The sequence below is a fragment of the Hippocampus guttulatus genome, chromosome 22 (genome assembly GCF_054856545.1).
Source record: "Hippocampus guttulatus isolate MCC_2025c chromosome 22, RoL_Hgut_1.0, whole genome shotgun sequence".
Classification (NCBI taxonomy): domain Eukaryota; kingdom Metazoa; phylum Chordata; class Actinopteri; order Syngnathiformes; family Syngnathidae; genus Hippocampus; species Hippocampus guttulatus.
Window position 1 is genome coordinate 5,606,050 of NC_141282.1, and position 18,478 is coordinate 5,624,527.

Below are 18,478 nucleotides of genomic sequence, written 5' to 3' on the forward strand. Positions count from 1 at the left end.
TGTTGCCAGATCAGATATAATTTATTTTTTGGGGGGGGGGGATCAAAACAACAGAAGTCACCAACAAGCTAATTAAAACACAAAATGACATTTGCAGATTTTTTTTTAACACGGGTTAAATTGTATAATAATCAAAAGTTATGTTTTGTTGTGGTTTTTTTTTTAAATTATTTTTTTAGTTGATTGAACATGTCCATCAATATAAAACCTCCAGCAGGGTGTGACTCGATGACCTCAACATCTCCACCACCATCAATGGCTTTCAGTCGTAATATGAGGTGAACGTGGAATTATTTGCAGCGGAATTTTATGAGTTGTCCAAAAGTAAGGAAACAGTTTTATGTTGTCAGACAAACGTGGCCAAGCGCAAGGATTCGTTTTGCCCAACAGAGTGTCTGTAAGCGATTCGGTCAATGAAAGTGTTCGTTGATTCGTGTCCACGTGAACTCGGATCCTCTGCACTTTCACCGATGGCTTCCAGGATCCAAGTGCGTCGGCGAACAATTTGTATTTCTCATCCCGGAATGTAATCCCCTTTGCTTTCATGTCATCTGGCGAACAAGGGTCCCCCCACGCCACTCCTACTTTCCACTGGATGTTTTCTCCCACCTCAACATCCCATGTGTGTGTTCCAGAGGCCAAAGGAGAACCGATCACGTCACTAAAGGCCGTCGACCTCTCTGGATTACTTGGACGCTGCTGCTTTTTGACAGAACACACGCTGGTCAGATCTTCAGACAGAGTGAGCGTCGACCGGGCCGAGTTTGGGTTCAGAATGACGGGGCTGTAGGAGACCATCTGCTTCATTCCTTCCCACACGTTGAACTTGAGGTTGCCCACGTGTTTGACTTCGTCCAGCAGAGCTCCTGGGAACTTCTTGGGTGCGTCGGGTAGCTTCTGGATTCTGGTCCTCAGCGTGTTGAAGTTCTTCATGAAGGAAACGGGGTCAGACGTCAGTTTTTCCTGCGTGCTTGTGATGGTGGCTGAGAGAGCGGCCATGTCTCTGTCAAGAGCCTCGATCCTCTCCGTCATGTTCTGACTCTTCGTTTCCTCTTCCTCCCTCACCGCAGACAACCTGGCCTCCTCCTCCACCTCCAGGAAGCGACGAAGCTCCTCGAAATCCTTCTTGATCTTGCTTTCGACCTGCTTCCTCTGGACCTTGATGTACGCCGCTTGCTCGTTGCACTCGTCTCTTATCTCCTTCTGATCTTGCAGCCTTTTCTTTGCCTCCCGCAGCCCTTCCCGGAGTTTCTCCTTGTGACCTTTCACAACCTCCTCGAGGGGACGGAACTTGTGGCCAGTGTGGCTTTCCGCATCTCGGCAGATGATGCACACGAGCGCCTGGTGGTCCAAACAGAAGAGTTTCAGTTTCTCCTTGTGCAAGCTGCAGACGTCCTCCGACTCCACCGAGGCATGTGAAAAGGCCTCGCACAAATTCCTGAGTGCCAGGTTTAGAGGTACATCCATCGACCCGCACGTTTGTCTGCAGACCGGACACGTTCGCTCTCCTTTCCCATCCCACCACTGCTGCACACACGCACGGCAGAAGCTGTGACTACACGGCAGCATGACAGGATCTTTAAAGATCTCCAAACAGGTCGGACAGTGGAAATCATTCTCAACTCGGCTCGCCATTGTCCTCGCGAAAGCGCTGACAAGCTCCCAACGTTCTATCTCCGGACAGCCGCAATGTGTCTGCCTCGGTCTCAAGTGGATCGTTGACTGCGCTATGAATCCACAAGTGCAATTCCTGTAGCGCTTTTGTTATCTGACTTGAGCTGATGACCTTTGAACAGAGCGTGATTATCGTACAATTGCACAAACGGTAATTTGCCAGGGACCTAAGTGCAACATTAAACAAGATAGCGAGGGAGTGTCGAGTCAAAAAGAACAATATAACATATAACGCGTTACGTTTTCTGGGGGTGGGGGGCATACTGCATCTAAGAGACACATCTCTGACATTGCCAAAACACCATTTTACATTGTTGTCATTGCTCATGTCCACATGACTGAAAATTGTCATCTCATTCCGAGTTGGAAATTAAATAGATTAAACATTTTCGTCAACTATATGCCATTGTGTGTCATATTGTACTTTTGTAAGCCTCGGACAATGTCCAAGATAAAACTATGTAGACGGGGCGACCCCTGGTGGTCATTTGAAGGCACGACACGTACTCGCCGTCACCAAAATCTCACACCAACATCATACATCTGCTGAAATAAAATTACGCGATAAATGCAACAGAACTCCAACTTATAACATTACTGTACGGTGTAGAAATTCCGAATGCATGGGAAGCTCACAAACACTTGCTCATCTTTGAGCCTGGCGGGAGGACTGATGAGAAACACGACGTCACTTTTCTTGAATATGATTCGCCCTGGTAGGCTGTGAAGAAGCTGCGCATTCGAGATCTTAACGCAGCATCCCCTGCGCCACTCGTTTCCATTTGAAACGGGTCTTGGGAGCTATTTTTGCCTTCTAACGATGGCAGAGAGCGAAGTCAATACGCCCAGTACACCGATTGAGTATGACAGCAAATACTTTGAATTTGATGGCATTCGGTTGCCACCTTTCTGCAAAGGAAAGATGGAGGAAATCGCCAATTTCTCCCTCAGAGGTAGCGATATATGGATTATTACCTACCCCAAATCAGGTAAACACGTCTCATTTTCACCACCGTGCATTCTGCCACAATCTTATCAATAATCGCCGACGTCAGGCTTCAAAAGAAGGGGAGATGCTAACGTACAGACTGCCCCTTACTCATATTATGCTCGCACTGTTTCATTTGTATTTTATTTACTCCTTAGTCTTTATCCTCCACACACCTACATCAAAGCGAAATCTGTGAGTAATTAACATAAAATTGTTATTTAAAAAATAATTACAGTCATTTTTTAATAGCACTGTACGGCTGGGATGGGCAACTGGCGGCCCACTGTGGCACGATTGTTTATTCATTTCATTTTGAAATCTAATGTGTGTGTGTGTGTGCTGCTTAATTCATATTCCACAGATGCAATATTAATCCGAATGCCACGTTTAGACTAGTAGGGCCAGGTAGAATTCTTTATTCTTTAAAAAAAAAAATTTGAGTTGACCTCCCCTACTGGTTTAGTCAGTGTCCCGCAGGGGTCCATGCTTGGCCCTGCGCTGTTAAAACTTTCCATGTTTTCTCTTTGGCAGTATTATTGTTTAAAAAAAGTATTGTTGTTTTTTGTTGTTGTTGTTTTTGTTTTTCATTGCTTCCAATGTCTTTCGGCTTGATCATTTTAGGCACCAGTCTACTTCAAGAGGTTGTGTATCTTGTGAGTCAAGGAGCAGACCCAGATGAAATTGGCCTTATGAACATAGATGAACAGTTACCTGTCTTAGAGTACCCTCAACCTGGCTTGGACATCATTCAGGTATCGTATTTCAAATGCTGTGAACAGTGATGCAGCATTCATCTGAATTAACTTCATTAAGTTGCATTCCTGCAGGAGCTCACATCCCCACGCCTCATCAAAAGTCATCTCCCCTACCGATTTCTTCCAACAGGATTGCACAATGGAGAGGCTAAGGCGAGTTTTATTTTGGGGGGTTTTCCCGAGGCAAAAGAAAAAAACGGGTGACTCTTGTTAAATTTTTTTAATTGTCACATCTTATTAGCATATCCTCTTCTGTGGTTTCACACCAGATAATCTACATGGCTCGTAACCCCAAAGACCTGGTCGTGTCCTACTTTGAGTTCCATCGATCTCTTCGAACGATGAGCTACCGAGGATCCTTCCAGGAGTTCTGCCAGCGCTTCATGAATGACAAGCGTACGTATGCAGGTTGTCAGATGACATTTTTTTTTTTTGCCGGTCTGGTTATTGTTCTGTCCTACAGGCTTCTGGAATCTCATACACACTTTCCCACCCCTCTTTCTGTAGTTGGATACGGTTCCTGGTTTGAACACGTTTTAGAATTCTGGGAACACCGCATGGACTCCAATGTTCTCTTTTTGAAATATGAGGACATGTACAAGGTAAAATGACTGCCAAACAAACTCGCAAAGCGGTTTGCAAAATTGAGGAGGATGGTCATTGGCGTGGTTTTTTTTTTCTTCTTGTAGGATCTTGGGGCATTGGTGGAGCAGTTAGCCTGGTTCCTGGGGGTATCTTGCGACAAGGTTCAGCATGAGGCAATGGTGGAAAGCTGCAACCAGCTCATTGAGCAGTGCTGTAGCTCGGAGGCTCTGTCCATCTGCAGGGGTGAGTACAAATCAAAAGATGACTGCAGCCCAACCAGCCCAGTAGCAATCAGCAAAGGCTTTAACCACTCCGTCATTTTTTTTTTTTTTTTGTGACGGAGACTCACCTTGTGCTCTCCGCAGGTCGCGTCGGTCTGTGGAAGGACGTCTTTACTGTGTCAATGAATGAAAAGTTTGATGCCGTGTATGGACAGAAGATGGGAAATTCCAACCTGAAGTTCGATTTCTGCCTCGGACAAAGGCCCGTCCCCACCCTTTAGTCCACTTGAGTAGAATCCACCAGTCACTTCACGTTAAACGCCATGGCTGCACATTCACTGAATACTTTTGCTGTGCTAAAACATGAAATGACATATACCGGACGGAGATGTCACGGAGTGACTCGAACTACGAATCTGGATTATCATTTCAAGAAAAATTACAGGAAAAAAAATACATATTTTTCCATTGCACATAAATGTAGCCTTTGTATGAACTTCTGTTTAACTGTATAAATTATGAAAATCAATCTACAATGTTCCAGAAAGTGCAGTATGTTGATGCTTATTTATTTTCACCACTGCATACAGTGAAGTATTTTTTTAGGACTGATTGACGAATTTTCCTGGATTCTAATGACTTTTATATTGGTATATTGAGAATCCCGCCAATGAATCAAATCCCGAAATACGAATATCCCGCACTCATGACACGCCCCACCCATCAGCGAGGAGGGACCAGGCACCCTGCCAAGAGTGTGGGAGGTGGACGAGCTCCAAACCAAAGAGGTGCCAACTCCCACAACAGGCCCCAAGGCCGGAGGGTGGCGGGGGCAAGAGAGAGTGGAGACGACCAACGGAAGGCTCAAAGGGCAGAGGAGAAAAGGAGGCCAGCTCCAGTGTTACACAGTATATGCAGTAATATTTAACCATTGCTTGGTATTGATACACCCACTCCTCAACTACAAATAAAATCACATGCTGTGATTATATTATATTGGTGCTGGGAGATGCAATTTTTCAAGTCCTGCTGCTGTCGGTGTGAAAAAAGGCCCGATTGACAGCTGTCACATCCCTCCACGCAGCTGTCATCTTGTTTTTTTTTTCCGTGCTCCTGTACAGCCCTTGTGAGTAAGATAGTTTTGTTTGCTTACTTGGTTAGTGCTTCGAGATTATTTTCTCCCATTTGGTGAGCGTTATCTGTGTCCCTAACGGGGAGTTGTTGTTTTTTACTACATTACCACTTCTACATAGCAGAGAATCTATCACTTTAAAGAACATTTTTGACTCAATTTTAAAAAATTGAAATAAATACTTAAATGTCTTTCTTCCCTAACCTATAACGTGTGCTGATTAGAGTGGTTAACGTAGAACTGAGTGTGAAGGTGAAAATGAAACAACCACAGGAAAGGGGGCAGGTCCACTGGGAACGTATACCTCATTTGCATAATATACTTACGTTCATAGTAAAACTGTATCAGCTTGTTTTGAGTCCAATGTTTTTGTATGGATATAAATGGAATGTATATATTCAAATTTTACCCGATAGTATTCATGCTTGCTCTTTGTTGTAAATTAAATGTGTTAAAGTTATTTAAAAAAAGAAAAAATCCATTCATAAATGCCACATTACAATGACAATTTAGGAAGTGTGTAAGTGCTAGCTCCCTGCAATAAACAAAACGTTAATGATTGTAAGTAGTAAACCATCTCAAACAGGCAAAAAAGAAAAAAAAATCCGCATGCCCGCGGAGGAGGAAACTACTACGAGAGCGCGCACGCACAGCCCACAGCTCATGACGTACGCTTCGGTGCTACGTGCATGTTGTGAGGAGCTGCAAGCCACTCTCTCACTCTGACACGTAGAAGGTTGTCTGTACGGAGATTTGTCGGCAGCTCAAGCAGCTTCAGCCTTTTTAGTTCGTTCATCTTTTTTTTAATGAACACAAAACGCTAGGATGTTGTGGACAGCAAGCCAGGTCTTCAGGAAATTTTCCACCTCCTCTGTGAGTAAAACATTCCAGCTGCTTTTGCTGCATTCCTACAAAGTTGCCTTGATGGAACTTACTCGGTCTGAGCGATGTTAGATTATTTTCCGGATTTATTCATATCTGTATCAGTGTTGCCTTTGTTGGGGTTGCACACAGTGCAAAACGTTGAGACGTTGCATCAGCACCGTTTGTTTTTTTCTTTTTTTTTAAATCTCGATGATCGGGATGCCACCTTGCAAGACACCCTTAAAAATGCACGAGATCGTGACACTACTGACTGTGGTCTGTTTTCAGGACTAATTGGTTTAAGTTTACTGCAATTCCGACATGCTAATGAATAGGTGCGGTGAACAATTTTCAGCTTGCTATATGATACCGGCCGCCTCGTGCACTTGACAGAGCCAACTGGCAGCCCCTTTTCTCTTTACACGTGTCTAGGACAGAAGGAGAGGGTGTCGGCGTCTTCGTCAGCCAGCCAGTAGCTTTTCACGGCTGTGCTTCTGGCCAATGGCGAACGCTTTATGTTAAGTAGAGCGAAGACCCAACTGGCAGCATCTTGCTTCGTGGAAATCAGTGCAATAAATCATTGTGTGCACCCCTCCCCAAATCAACTCATTCAAAATTGTAATATTATTGAGATACCGTATCATGTTTACTCCTGCATACAATTCCAAATTTGCTAAAATACATAAATAAAATACAACAATATTGTCGTGTAGGGCAACGTAAGCGCAACGTGGCCACGTCTGCCGTCTCGTGGTGGTATTGCAACTTAAAACTGCAGTCGATTAACTCATTCAAAATTGTAATATTATCGAGATATCGTGTTATGTTTTTTCTGCATATACTGTAATTCCAAATTCCCAAAATAAATAAATAATACAGTATAGTAGTATTGGGTAACGTAAGCGTAACGAAACCACGTCTGCCGTCTCGTGGTGAATGGTGATATTGCAGCTTAAAACTACAGTCGATTCAGTTATTTATTTCTTCGTTTTCAAAAACAAAATTGAAAATTTTGCAATGAAAAAAAAGACTACATTGTATTGTACCATCAAAACGTTTTTATTTTTTGTTTTTGTTACAAACAGGTGGTTGGGTCGGAGGAGTAAGGATGAGGCAATGTAATTAAGTCATTTTGGTGTCACATTCTGCCCCAAACAGAACAGCCACTCTGTTAAATAGCAGCAATGGTGGGTACAGGAAATGCAAAAATGCTAAAATAAAAATTATACACTCGTATTATCGACGATGGCAGCTTCAAATCTCATATACGTTGTTTCAGACTGCAACTATGTCCCCCATCACAGATTGATATGCAAGAGGATTTCTCAACGTCGGCCGCTCTGCCATACGTCACGATGGAGGCGCGCCGCGAGACTTGCGCAGAGACCTGAAACTAATTTCTTTGTCCTTCTCATTGCAGTATCACTTCCAGAATAAGCTCCGACTCGCTATAATTGGCCAGAGCTTGTTTGGCAAAGAGGTGTACAGCAACCTGAGGAAAGAGGGTCACAAGGTGGTCGGGGTGTTCACTGTGCCGGACCAAAACGGCAAGGCCGACCCGCTCGGTAAGCGAGGACCCCATTTGTTTTCTTATGATATGTACCGACGCTTTTAAAACCCGCCCCGCTCTTCCTTGCGTTGCTTTTTCCAGCTTTGGCGGCAGAGAAGGACGGCACACCGGTTTTCAAGTTCCCGCGGTGGCGAGTGAAAGGAAAGCCCATCCCGGAAGTGGTGGAAGCCTACATGGCGGTGGATGCCGAGATCAACGTCATGCCTTTCTGCTCCCAGTTCATCCCCATGAACATCATCGATCATCCCAAGCACGGCTCCATCATTTACCATCCCTCCATCCTTCCCCTGCACAGAGGAGCCTCGGCCATCAATTGGTAAGGAGCGTTTGTGCGCCGATTGTTGCTAACCGTCTCTCGTTTTATTTGTTTCGTTGGCTGATCTCTCTTTTGCCGTGATCAGGTCCTTGATCCACGGCGATAAAAAAGCCGGCTTCACGGTATTTTGGGCCGACGATGGGCTGGATACCGGACCGATCCTGCTGCAGCGGGAGTGCGCCGTTGAGCCCGACGACACCGTGGATACGCTCTACAACCGTTTCCTCTTCCCAGAAGGCATCAAGGCAATGGTAACCACTCAAAGGTCATTGTGGCATTCTGCTGTCAAGTTTTTTTTAATTTTTTCCTTCATTAATGCACAACTTCAAGCGGACAAGGTTTCCAAATGGACACTCATTAACTAAAGACCTCCACGCTGCGGTGCGGTTCTTGCTAAACTTTACCGTTTAGCAAACAAACAACTGAAGGCGGCTGCAGTATAAAGCTGCTATTAAGAAACTCGGGGTCATGTCAATGGATTCCAGGCATCAGGCAATCATTAACTGTGAATTTAAAAAAAAAAAAAAAAACAGCCAGGGATTAAAGGTGATAACTTTATTTACATAGCGCTTTTGCGCAAACAATTTAATACGTTTCTGGATTTTGAGATTTCCTGAAATGGATCGAAAATGGAGGCAGGATTCTACGTTGCCACGGTCGTTTCACCGCAGTCTCGTTTTCCGATCTAGGTTGAGTCCGTGCAACTTGTCGCCGATGGGAAGGCCCCGCGAATCCCGCAGCCGGAGGAGGGCGCGAGCTACGAAGGCATTCAGAAGAAATCCAACGCCAAGGTGAGGCATCTCATAGCAGCTGCCGATCGATCGCCAATGCAAACTTTTAGAACACGATCCCGCTTCGACATGAAAACTGATAGCTTCAGAGATATCCATGGCAATGAATGATTTTTTTTTTTTTTCTCCATCAGATCAATCTGGCTCAGCCAGCTCAGGCGATTCACAACTGGATACGCGGCCACGACAAAATCCCCGGCGCCTGGACTGTTATTGATGGCAAGGTGGGTGACCGAATACACATTTTGGTGAGAAGATTTTATCCAAGTCAACATTTCGCTCCCCCAGTGCGTCACCCTGTATGGTTCGTCAATGTTGCAAGGGTCAGTACCAGCTGGCCAGCCACTCGACATCGAAGGAGCATCCGCTCAAAGCCTGGTGACAAAAAATGGGCTTGTGCTACACGGGACTGATGGAAAAGCTGTGAGTCGCGCTCTCTTAAGAGATTGCGCCACAAATTGTGTGATAACAATTTCACGCTTCCGCGGTTCCTTTTTTTTTTTTCCTTTGTTAGGTTGTTGTCAAAAATCTGCAATTTGAAGATGGGAAAATGATACCCGCTTCAAAGTACTTTTCTACCGGCGAAACGCAAAGCGTGCAGTTAACTGACGATGAGAAAGAGATCGTGAAGGAGATGAGGGTAAGTATTTTCTGCGAAGCGATATTGCCACACCTGCTGTCGTTGTTGTCGGAATGAGGTGACCTTAAATTGTTTTGATGACAGAATATCTGGAAGGGCATTCTCAGCAACGTCGCAGCCATTGAGGACACGACAGACTTTTTCAAGTCTGGAGCCGCCTCCATGGATGTCGTCAGGTAAGAATTATCATTGTTCTCTCTACCCTGAATATTTTCAAGCCGTCCATGCCATAAATGGCAAAGCAGCCCCAGATCATAATCGGGGCCTTCCCTATGTTTACCAGTCAGTGCAGAGTCCGCACAGTGACATTCGATTCGGTCATCGTCACCTAGCCCCCCCTCTCCAAGCGGAATAGAGAACATTCCAGAATTTTTGGCTAACAAAATGTATTTAGTTATTTATTCGTAAATGACTAATCAATAAATTCTGGTGCACATCAAGCAATGTTTTGCCTGTCTAGGTTGGTGGAGGAGGTGAAGCAGCGAGCTGGTGTCCTCCTGCAGAATGAGGACATTTACATGGCAACCACCTTTCAGGACTTCATCCAGATGTTTGTCCGCAAATTGAGAGGTGAAGAAGAGGAGGACGAACTGGTCATTGACCACGTAAGTCGACATCTTTTTTTTTTTTTTTTTTAAATTGTAAAGGACACAGTCCATAATTATAATCGGAATGATAATTAGAGGTGCGAGCACCCCACATTGGCGTACCGGTATGTTGGACGACTGACACGTACTGCAGATGAATCAAGCAGAAAAATCCACCCGCTTTTATCCATCTTAGGGGGCCGCCATTTTGCCTTGTACTGCCACTCGCTGACGACTGAAAATGACACCACAGTGCCTAAGGTCTCAGCTTGCGAACGTCACATGACCAAACCCAGAAAACAGGTGAGCCGTTTTCATCCATCTCACGGGGGCGGCCATTTTGCCACTTGCTGTCGCCTGAAAATGACATCACGGTTGCTCAGGGCTCAGGTAACCAGCAATTACCGCCTCTTCCGGTTTCCTGAGTTTGTTCACGTGACGTTCGCAAGCTGAGTCGTGAGTCGCAAAACGACCGCCAATAAAACACGGGCGATATTTATTTTTAATTATCGGTACGTTCATTTTGCACATAGCAATAGCCGGATTTATAGATTCCGCATGCCGTAACCCGAGATTTTTACAGTTGGTCGTCGTGGCCGATTGATGTTTCGATATGAGAAGACTGACGTGCTCTATTCCACCAGGTCACCAAGGAAATGAACAGCATGACGGTGAAAATGCCGCACCAGTGTTTTATCAACGGCGCATTTGTGGACGCCGAAAACGGCAAGACCTACGATACCATTAATCCCACCGACGGATCGGTAAGGGATTTGAGATGTTGTGAGCCCAAGCACAAAAAGTAAGAAAGTCGATCCGTCATTTTATCCAAAGTACTTGACGGACTCTTTGTGCGTGTCATCATTTGGACTAGGTCATTTGTAAGGTGTCCTATGCTTCAGTGGGGGACGTGGACCAGGCCGTGGCGGCTGCCAAGCAAGCATTTGATTACGGGCCCTGGGGCAGGATGAACCCAAGAGACAGAGGAAATCTACTTTTTAAGTGAGTCATCAACAAAGGGCGCATACTCATACCGTACATTCAAAAAGAGCAACATGTCATTCTGAGCTTTCTGCTTCCCTTATAAGACTGGCGGACTTGATGGAGCAGCATCAGGAGGAGCTGGCCACCATCGAGTCCGTCGACTCTGGAGCCGTGTACACGCTGGCCCTCAAGACCCACGTGGGCATGTCCATCCAAACCTTTCGCTACTTTGCCGGATGGTGCGACAAGATACAGGTAAAGCGATATCTGCAGAGTTGCTGGTGAACACCAGTCAGTGTTTTGTAATTTATTATTATTGTTTTTTTACTTGCTGCTGGGTATTTTTGGCGGGGTTTTTTTGAACACCAGTCAATGTTTGTTTTGTAATTTTTTTTTTTTTTTTACTTGCTGCTGTTTTTTTTGCAGGTATTTTTGGCGTTTTTTTTTTTAACACCAGTCAGTGTTTTGTAATTTATTATTATTTTTTTTTTACTTGCTGCTGTTTTTCTTGTGGGTATTTTTGGTGTGGTTTTTTTTTGTAATGCCCCAACAATACACTTCCATATCGCAGGGCAAGACAATTCCCATAAACCAGGCCAGGCCCAACCACAACCTCACCTTCACAAAAAAAGAACCAATCGGGTAAGTTTGCATTTTTTTTATTTTTTATGTTTCTGTTTGGATCTCTGATTCTTGTTTTTAAATTGGATTTATTTATTTATTCCTGTATTAGCGTTTGTGCCATTGTCATCCCTTGGAACTACCCGCTCATGATGCTGGCATGGAAAAGCGCCGCCTGCCTTGCAGCTGGTAACACGCTCGTTCTTAAACCGGCACAGGTGATCATCACGTCGTATTAATACGATTAAGAATGAAATGTTAAAAAAATATGGAACGGGGGGATAGCATCCCTGCCTCTCTCAAAGGCCTTTTTTGAGCTGCATTGTGTCTCATCTGTCCAGGTAACGCCATTGACTGCATTAAAATTCGCTGAGTTGTCAGTCAAAGCTGGCATTCCAAAAGGAGTCATCAACATCTTACCAGGCTCAGGTAACTTACATAATGTCATCCTAAGTGATGTTTTTTTTTTCTTTCTGCATTTTGAATCTGACCGAATCCAACAAATTGCTCTTCCCTAGGAGGAATGGTGGGACAGCGTTTGGCCGATCACCCCGATATCCGTAAACTGGGTTTCACGGGTTCGACGCCCATCGGCAAACAAATCATGAAAAGGTGCGCCGCCGTCCAAAATGTTGTTGTTGATTCGACGCGGCCGCCGCTCGACGCTTGAACCGTCGTACGTTCCCCGTTTGAAGTTGTGCGCTGAGCAATCTGAAGAAAGTTTCTCTGGAGCTGGGAGGGAAGTCTCCTCTCATCATCTTTAATGATTGCGACATGGACAAGGCTGTTCGCATGGTAAGAGATTTTTTTTTCTTTTTTTGTCTTGAGAAATGGTTGTGAAAATATGAAGGTTTTTAAAATTTTTTTATTTTATCATCCCAGGGTATGAGCTCGGTGTACTTCAACAAAGGGGAAAACTGCATTGCTGCGGGGCGCCTTTTTGTGGAGGAGTCCATTCATGATGAATTCATCAGCCGCGTGGTGAGTTTTATCGATTCGAGAACGACATCATTGACTCTCCGGGATTAAAATCGCCATCGAGCCAAATGAAATGAAAAAATGAGACCGAGAGGGGAATAGAGATGGGCGCATTGTTGAGACTCTCTTGTTTCGTTCCCTGCACAAAGGTGGCGGAGATAAAGAAGATGAAGATTGGAGACCCGCTGGACCGATCCACAGATCACGGTCCGCAGAATCACAAGGCACACTTGGACAAGCTGCTGGAGTACTGCGAGGTCGGATTAAAGGAAGGCGCCACGCTGGTGTGCGGCGGCAAACAAGTGGAGCGGCCGGGTCAGTGCGGAACGCGTTTCCTTTTGAGCGGAGAATTGCAATGTGCACTTTGCGAGTCCTCTCTGTGAAGCGTCTGAAACAAACGCGCGTCCGCATTGCACCGATCCAATTTCGACGGGTGCAGTAGAACTGTCCCGTTATAATGCAACCCACCCCTCCCCGACAGGTTTCTTCATGGAGCCCACCGTGTTCACTGACGTGGAGGACCACATGTTCATTGGCAAAGAGGAGTCCTTTGGGCCTGTCATGGTCGTGTCCAAATTTAAAGATGGGTGAGTCATCAAAAAAAATAAATAAATAAAAAAAAATATTTTTTTTAACTGTTGCTGTAGATTTTGTGCAAAACAATTGCTGATATATTTCCTCCCAAATGACAGAGATGTGGAAGGTGTGCTCCAGCGAGCCAACGACACCGAGTACGGCTTGGCGTCGGGCGTGTTTACCCGTGACATCAACAAGGCCATGTATGTCAGCGAGCACTTGGAAGCTGGAACGGTTTTCGTCAACACCTACAACAAGACGGACGTCGCGTCACCTTTCGGAGGCTTCAAGCAGTCTGGCTTTGGCAAAGACCTCGGTAAGTTGCCGATGTGGTTGGTATCCAAGTTCGAATTTTGGTGTCGTGATCGTGTGGCTTTCTCATTGGCAGGAGAGGACGCTCTCATGGAATACCTCAAGACCAAAGCAGTGACTGTGGAATATTGAGACGCTTTTCACAGAACGTCAACGACGACTTAATAGGAAGGACTTTACCGCCCCGATGAGACAGCCAGCGCAATTCCGAATCACTTCTGCGGAGCTTATTATCATTCGATCAAAACCGTGTAATTTAATTACATTGGTTTTCTGTTTCATAGCGATGGATTTTAACCAACTTGTATTTGGCTCGTGCCCTTTTTTTGGCGGAGCTAAATCATATTTTTGTAATCTCCAATTTGTATTATTTGTCTTAATTTTATTATTTAAAAAACAAACAAACAAAAAAAAGAGTAAGAGCTATTCCAAACCACACGGGTTTTTTTTTTTGTTAAATATCAGATTTTTCAAATGCTTCTTCACTGTAGGCGTCTTTTGTGTATCACGTACAGCCGTCTCCAAACTGGAACAGCAAGGTCAAGTCCTTTTGTTTTTGTTGTATACCGAAGATGTTTGGGGTTCTGTTCAAAAGTTGAGAATCATTTTAGAAAGGCTTCCATACAGGCACTTAACGCTGACTTTGTGGAAGGCGCAACTTTGGATAATTACGTGGCGACTCACGACTGGAATGGAAAAACACAAATCACCGCCACTTTTTGCTTTGAGGTTTGAGGAACCTCTCACGGCACTTTTATTAGCATTTCATCTGATCAACCTGCCGCAACTCTGCAGACATGCGCACGCAAACACGGTGACAGGAGATAACACGGCAATTAGGAACGTACACGTGTGCAATATATGGGAAGGTGTATTTAGGAAGTTGAATTCTGTTGCGTCACTATCCTGTCACCCGAGGTCCGAAAATGAATTAAACTGTTGCCCCACTCAACACCGTGTGTTCGTTTCTCTCTCCAGAGTTTACAGAAGTTCAGGATGTTGTGGGTTGTCGTGGCAACCACTGTGACGACAACGCACTGGGGGGGGGCATGTACTAGTTTATTTCAAACCAAATGCTTGGGCCTGAACCTCCCTTCTCCTCCCGTACTTTACGCCGCTGTTCAGGACTCACCGAATTCGCCCTCCACCAGACAGAACTGCAGCTCAAGAATCTTTTTCCTCCCTTATCATTCGACATCCTTCCTCTGCTTGCAAATGTCGGCTATTTTCCAGAGAGATTCTTCCTCCGCCCCGATGGCGGTGGCGTTTTCCTCCCTTGCTTCATCTGGGGGGGCTTTCTCCAGGGGGCTCTGCTGCATACCTACGGAGAAGAATGACATTTAGTAGTATTGTAGTGTCGGAATTCTTTTTTTGAGTACTGTACATTTACTGATTTTGCTCAATATGTCCTGAAGGGGCATCTGTGAACTCATTCTGCCGTGACGCTGACGAATTGTACTCAAAATGCTTAAAAGGTTGGATTTCTTCTTCCTCCACAGAGGTCGCCTGCCTCCAGTCTTTGCTTCTCTCTCTGCAGGAGATTCTGTGCAGCCAAGGTGCCCCGTGGTGGCGTCCTGCTGTAGCGACACAACGGGTGGAAAGGTGTCTGAGAGCAAGCTGCACTGAGTGGCGACGTCGGATTTGTCCGAGGTGGACTCGTGGAAGGTTTGAGTTTCTACATCCCTTTTTTCACTGGATGTTTTCTTGCACGCGCACATCTCCGGGCTATCGGGTGGCGCTCGTCTCTCAGCAAATCCCAACGAGTAACAGCATTCTTCAACCTAATGAATCCATCAATTAATTATTCCTGTTTTTTTTAATGACACATCAAAAGTTAAATCTAATATGGAGAAGCACTGACTAATATGTTCATTATTACTTAACCAAACAGTAGCAGGTTGGTAACTTACATCACTGGAGGCCGAACTCAGGTAAGGCCTCTTGCAAGAGGAACTCGGCGAACACCCCCGAACGTTCATTGGGTATTCCGGACATGCTGGAGAACAAATTGGAGCGCATTTGCATAACGGATGAAGGAAGGAATGTGTTGAATGGGAGGGTGGACTTACTGAAGTTCAGACTGCAACTGGGGAGCTGTGAAGGAATTAAATGCATCATTTAATACAGTGGTCCCTTGCCTTCATGCTTTAACTCATCCTTTCACTTAAAAACAGCAAATATGAGCACAAAACGTAACGTGTATGACACAAGTCATCTGGTGTTATACCAAATGGCAGTTTTCCTTGGCTTACCTGTACTCCAACTGACTGAGGCTCAGGGACAGTTCTGGACAAAACAAATGTGTTAGACGTCAATACGCATGTGGTTGGATCATATTACCTACTGTGGGGTCGAAGCGTGGATTGACGTTTCATCCGTGAGATACGCCTTTGTTTTTTCACTCCCGAAATGATAAGCTAAAGGGGTTCAGAAAGTGCGATGAACTCTTTGCTCAAAAACAAAAAACAAAAAAGATGTGGGAAAATGATTGCTGGGTTTTTACCATCACTTTCATATTCGTCATTAATAAGTCCCGGAAAGATGTCCTCTTCAAAGTGATGCTCGTTTCCAGTCTGGTTTAGAGTGAAGTCCAGGGTGGGCTCAATTTGAGACAAATGGCTCAGGAAGGTGTCTTCATATCTTGGGTAGTGAGTGGGTGTACTGTTGGCACCAAAAATATCAGTCTGTCTTATTTCAGATGGGTCTTAAGTGATCAAATTGTTCTCACTCTGGGGTTCCAAAGAAAGCTGCAGAGGGTGTGGCCGGGTTTGAGGACCAGACGATGTCTTCTGGGATCCCGGGCTCAAAGAATGGCTGAAACTGCAGTAGATTAGAAGTAAATGCTACGCTCATCTCTGTGATGTTCTATTGAAGCTACCAGGTTTTGATCCAGACTCGATGTGTCCGAAGGTGTAAGGGACCAGCCGGAAAGTGGCTGGCTCTGTGGTCCCTGCGGAAAGATTCTCCCTGCAGAGACAAATCCAATGAGTCATTTCTAGTTTCTCCATTATTAAAATACTAGGACACACACCTGAGAAGGAGGAGGAGGACGAGAAGGGGCTGAGGGGTTCCGCTATGGGAGGCAGGTAGTCGGCTGCGCTGTTGTCCGAAAAGGCGCACTCCACAACTGGTGACAGCTGAAGTCAGAAATACATTTTACAGTATGTTCGGTTGTCACAGCTGCAGCTGTTGTGAAAGCGCGATATAAATCAGGATGTATTGTATTGTATTGTAAATGCCAGAGAATGGCGGCAAAGCACTCTAACATGACGCCATCGATCAAGGCCATCCACTGAATTCAACATAGTTCTTTGGCCACAAGATGGCGCCAAAGAAATGTTTTATTAGCTATGCTTAAGCACAAAAACAGTACAACCCCCCCAAAACCTTTTTGGGGACCAAATTGAATCTTGTGTCGGTTTAAAAAAATCCTCTTTGGATTATTTTAGTTGCTTTTCCGTACAATTCACAGCAATTTCTGGCCCTCATTAAAATGGCTGTTTTCCTTGGAAAGATGTACCATTTCCTGTCCAATGCCCTTATCTAAGCCATAACAGGCTTTGTTACTTACTGGCCGGATCTTGAAAGCTTGTGGGACAATCTTTTTCGTCTTAACACCTTGAACTCTAAAACAAGAAGAGCAGTCAATGTTTAAAGTGGGACTGGGCAACATTTCATCCTGATTAAATCATTCTTAAGAGCCTCTTAAAAAAAAAAGTCAGGGGTGACTTGACTTGATGGCCCTGGAAAAGGGACAACCGATTACTTTGGAGTCCAAGAACTAAAATGTATTCCAAGGGACCAAATTGAACTCCCATTAGGCCATTGCTATCGTGTGGATGTAGGGCAAAGGTGTCTAACTCAAGATTGCAAGATTGTTTGCGTCTACCGTATGTGCTTTCAATGTTATAACCTTCCCCCTGGTACTATGATGTGGTCTGTGATGAAAACAACTTTGTCAGCCCGCCTTTTTCTACCTGCACTGAGGTTGGCTCTCAACCAGACTCAACTGGGATGGAGAACCGGGGCTCATGGGGAGTACCAAGGGTTTGTTACCACTCCACCTCTTCCCTCCTCCTTTGGAGCCCAAAACTGATACTTGGGGAGGATCTGAAAGACATCACAGTATAATAGAACAGGACCAACATTCTATTAATACATGTGTACATACGGTACAGCAGCACGCTCAGAATAACTTGTTTCGACCCTAGGTCTTGTTTATGAGTATTATATATTTGCCTTTCAGCTCTTTCTTTGCAGCTATCTGGTTGACCACAAACAGTGTCACAAGGTCCATACTGGCGAAGGAACTGACTTTAGGGGAGGAAGGTGTGGCAACTTCCAGGTTTTTCAGTTTATTTCGCATTCTCCTCTTCTCAAAGAATTCCTGACAGGGGCGAAACATAAAAAATAGAGTTAAACTAAGATGAAAATACGTCAAATATGTCAAGGTGCTCAGGTAGACTGTCTTACTCGCTGCTTTTTCGTATCATTTTTCATCATAAGCCGGTTCCTGTATGGAAAAGTACGTTTAGGACGAAACGACACAAGTTGATATAGTTTTGATGAAAAATGAATTAACCTTACCTCGACCCGCCAACCCAGTTCATTTTTGACAAAATATTAAGCAAAAATGTCGAAAAATATTTTTTTTTCACTGCTAGCTTAACAATTTTAACGTTAGACAAAACTGGGGTAAAGGACACTCGATCTTACAGAATTCAGAATTGTTCGTAAACACCTAATTAATAGATTCTAACCTTCAAACGATATACTAATAGAACTTTAGTACGCGGTTTGGAATATTTTATAAGTAAATATTAATTTACATCAACGTTATAAAAGAGAGTAGGCCGTGTTTGACTGCAACCAATCGCGAGA

The 18,478-nt window shown here is 44.7% G+C and overlaps 4 protein-coding genes across 8 annotated transcripts; 2 read left to right on the forward strand and 2 right to left on the reverse strand.

Annotated features, from left to right (window-relative positions):
* Nucleotides 1–10: 10 nt before the first annotated feature.
* On the reverse strand, nucleotides 11–2,520 carry LOC147186232 (E3 ubiquitin-protein ligase TRIM35-like). The gene has a single exon (XM_086102992.1). The coding sequence runs from the start codon at nucleotides 1,633–1,635 to the stop codon at nucleotides 253–255; it is 1,383 nt and encodes a 460-aa protein (XP_085959118.1). The 5' UTR covers nucleotides 1,636–2,520; the 3' UTR covers nucleotides 11–252.
* On the forward strand, nucleotides 2,364–5,222 carry sult4a1 (sulfotransferase family 4A, member 1). Of its 2 annotated transcripts, none has more exons than XM_086102993.1 (7): nucleotides 2,364–2,663; nucleotides 3,287–3,417; nucleotides 3,493–3,573; nucleotides 3,690–3,828; nucleotides 3,928–4,022; nucleotides 4,110–4,248; nucleotides 4,371–5,222. In XM_086102993.1, the coding sequence occupies exons 1-7, from the start codon at nucleotides 2,495–2,497 to the stop codon at nucleotides 4,505–4,507; spliced, it is 891 nt and encodes a 296-aa protein (XP_085959119.1). In that variant the 5' UTR covers nucleotides 2,364–2,494; the 3' UTR covers nucleotides 4,508–5,222. The 2 variants fall into 2 exon arrangements, with proteins under 2 accessions (XP_085959119.1, XP_085959120.1); XM_086102994.1 differs by having other exon boundaries at nucleotides 2,367–2,663; nucleotides 3,690–3,816.
* Nucleotides 4,535–14,549, forward strand: aldh1l2 (aldehyde dehydrogenase 1 family, member L2). Of its 2 annotated transcripts, none has more exons than XM_086102985.1 (23): nucleotides 4,535–5,352; nucleotides 7,643–7,787; nucleotides 7,874–8,108; nucleotides 8,194–8,359; nucleotides 8,798–8,899; nucleotides 9,034–9,123; nucleotides 9,188–9,322; nucleotides 9,414–9,539; nucleotides 9,624–9,715; nucleotides 10,000–10,144; nucleotides 10,771–10,890; nucleotides 11,001–11,128; nucleotides 11,215–11,365; nucleotides 11,682–11,752; nucleotides 11,844–11,949; nucleotides 12,073–12,160; nucleotides 12,250–12,343; nucleotides 12,427–12,526; nucleotides 12,614–12,712; nucleotides 12,859–13,024; nucleotides 13,191–13,296; nucleotides 13,402–13,601; nucleotides 13,674–14,549. In XM_086102985.1, the coding sequence occupies exons 3-23, from the start codon at nucleotides 7,966–7,968 to the stop codon at nucleotides 13,727–13,729; spliced, it is 2,484 nt and encodes an 827-aa protein (XP_085959111.1). In that variant the 5' UTR covers nucleotides 4,535–5,352; nucleotides 7,643–7,787; nucleotides 7,874–7,965; the 3' UTR covers nucleotides 13,730–14,549. The 2 variants fall into 2 exon arrangements, with proteins under 2 accessions (XP_085959111.1, XP_085959110.1); XM_086102984.1 differs by lacking the exon at nucleotides 4,535–5,352 and adding an exon at nucleotides 6,055–6,231.
* On the reverse strand, nucleotides 14,311–18,478 carry redic1 (regulator of DNA class I crossover intermediates 1). 3 transcript variants are annotated; one of them, XM_086102991.1, is made up of 15 exons: nucleotides 18,185–18,478; nucleotides 18,071–18,110; nucleotides 17,837–17,984; nucleotides 17,608–17,707; nucleotides 17,169–17,223; nucleotides 16,629–16,734; nucleotides 16,476–16,564; nucleotides 16,326–16,417; nucleotides 16,101–16,258; nucleotides 15,942–16,014; nucleotides 15,850–15,883; nucleotides 15,667–15,691; nucleotides 15,508–15,593; nucleotides 14,982–15,378; nucleotides 14,311–14,918 (listed from the first exon to the last, which is right to left on the reverse strand). In XM_086102991.1, exons 1-15 carry the CDS (start codon nucleotides 18,205–18,207, stop codon nucleotides 14,785–14,787), a joined length of 1,560 nt encoding a protein of 519 aa, XP_085959117.1. In that variant the 5' UTR covers nucleotides 18,208–18,478; the 3' UTR covers nucleotides 14,311–14,784. The 3 variants fall into 3 exon arrangements, with proteins under 3 accessions (XP_085959117.1, XP_085959114.1, XP_085959115.1); XM_086102988.1 differs by having other exon boundaries at nucleotides 17,575–17,707; nucleotides 18,185–18,477; XM_086102989.1 differs by having other exon boundaries at nucleotides 14,988–15,378; nucleotides 17,575–17,707; nucleotides 18,185–18,475.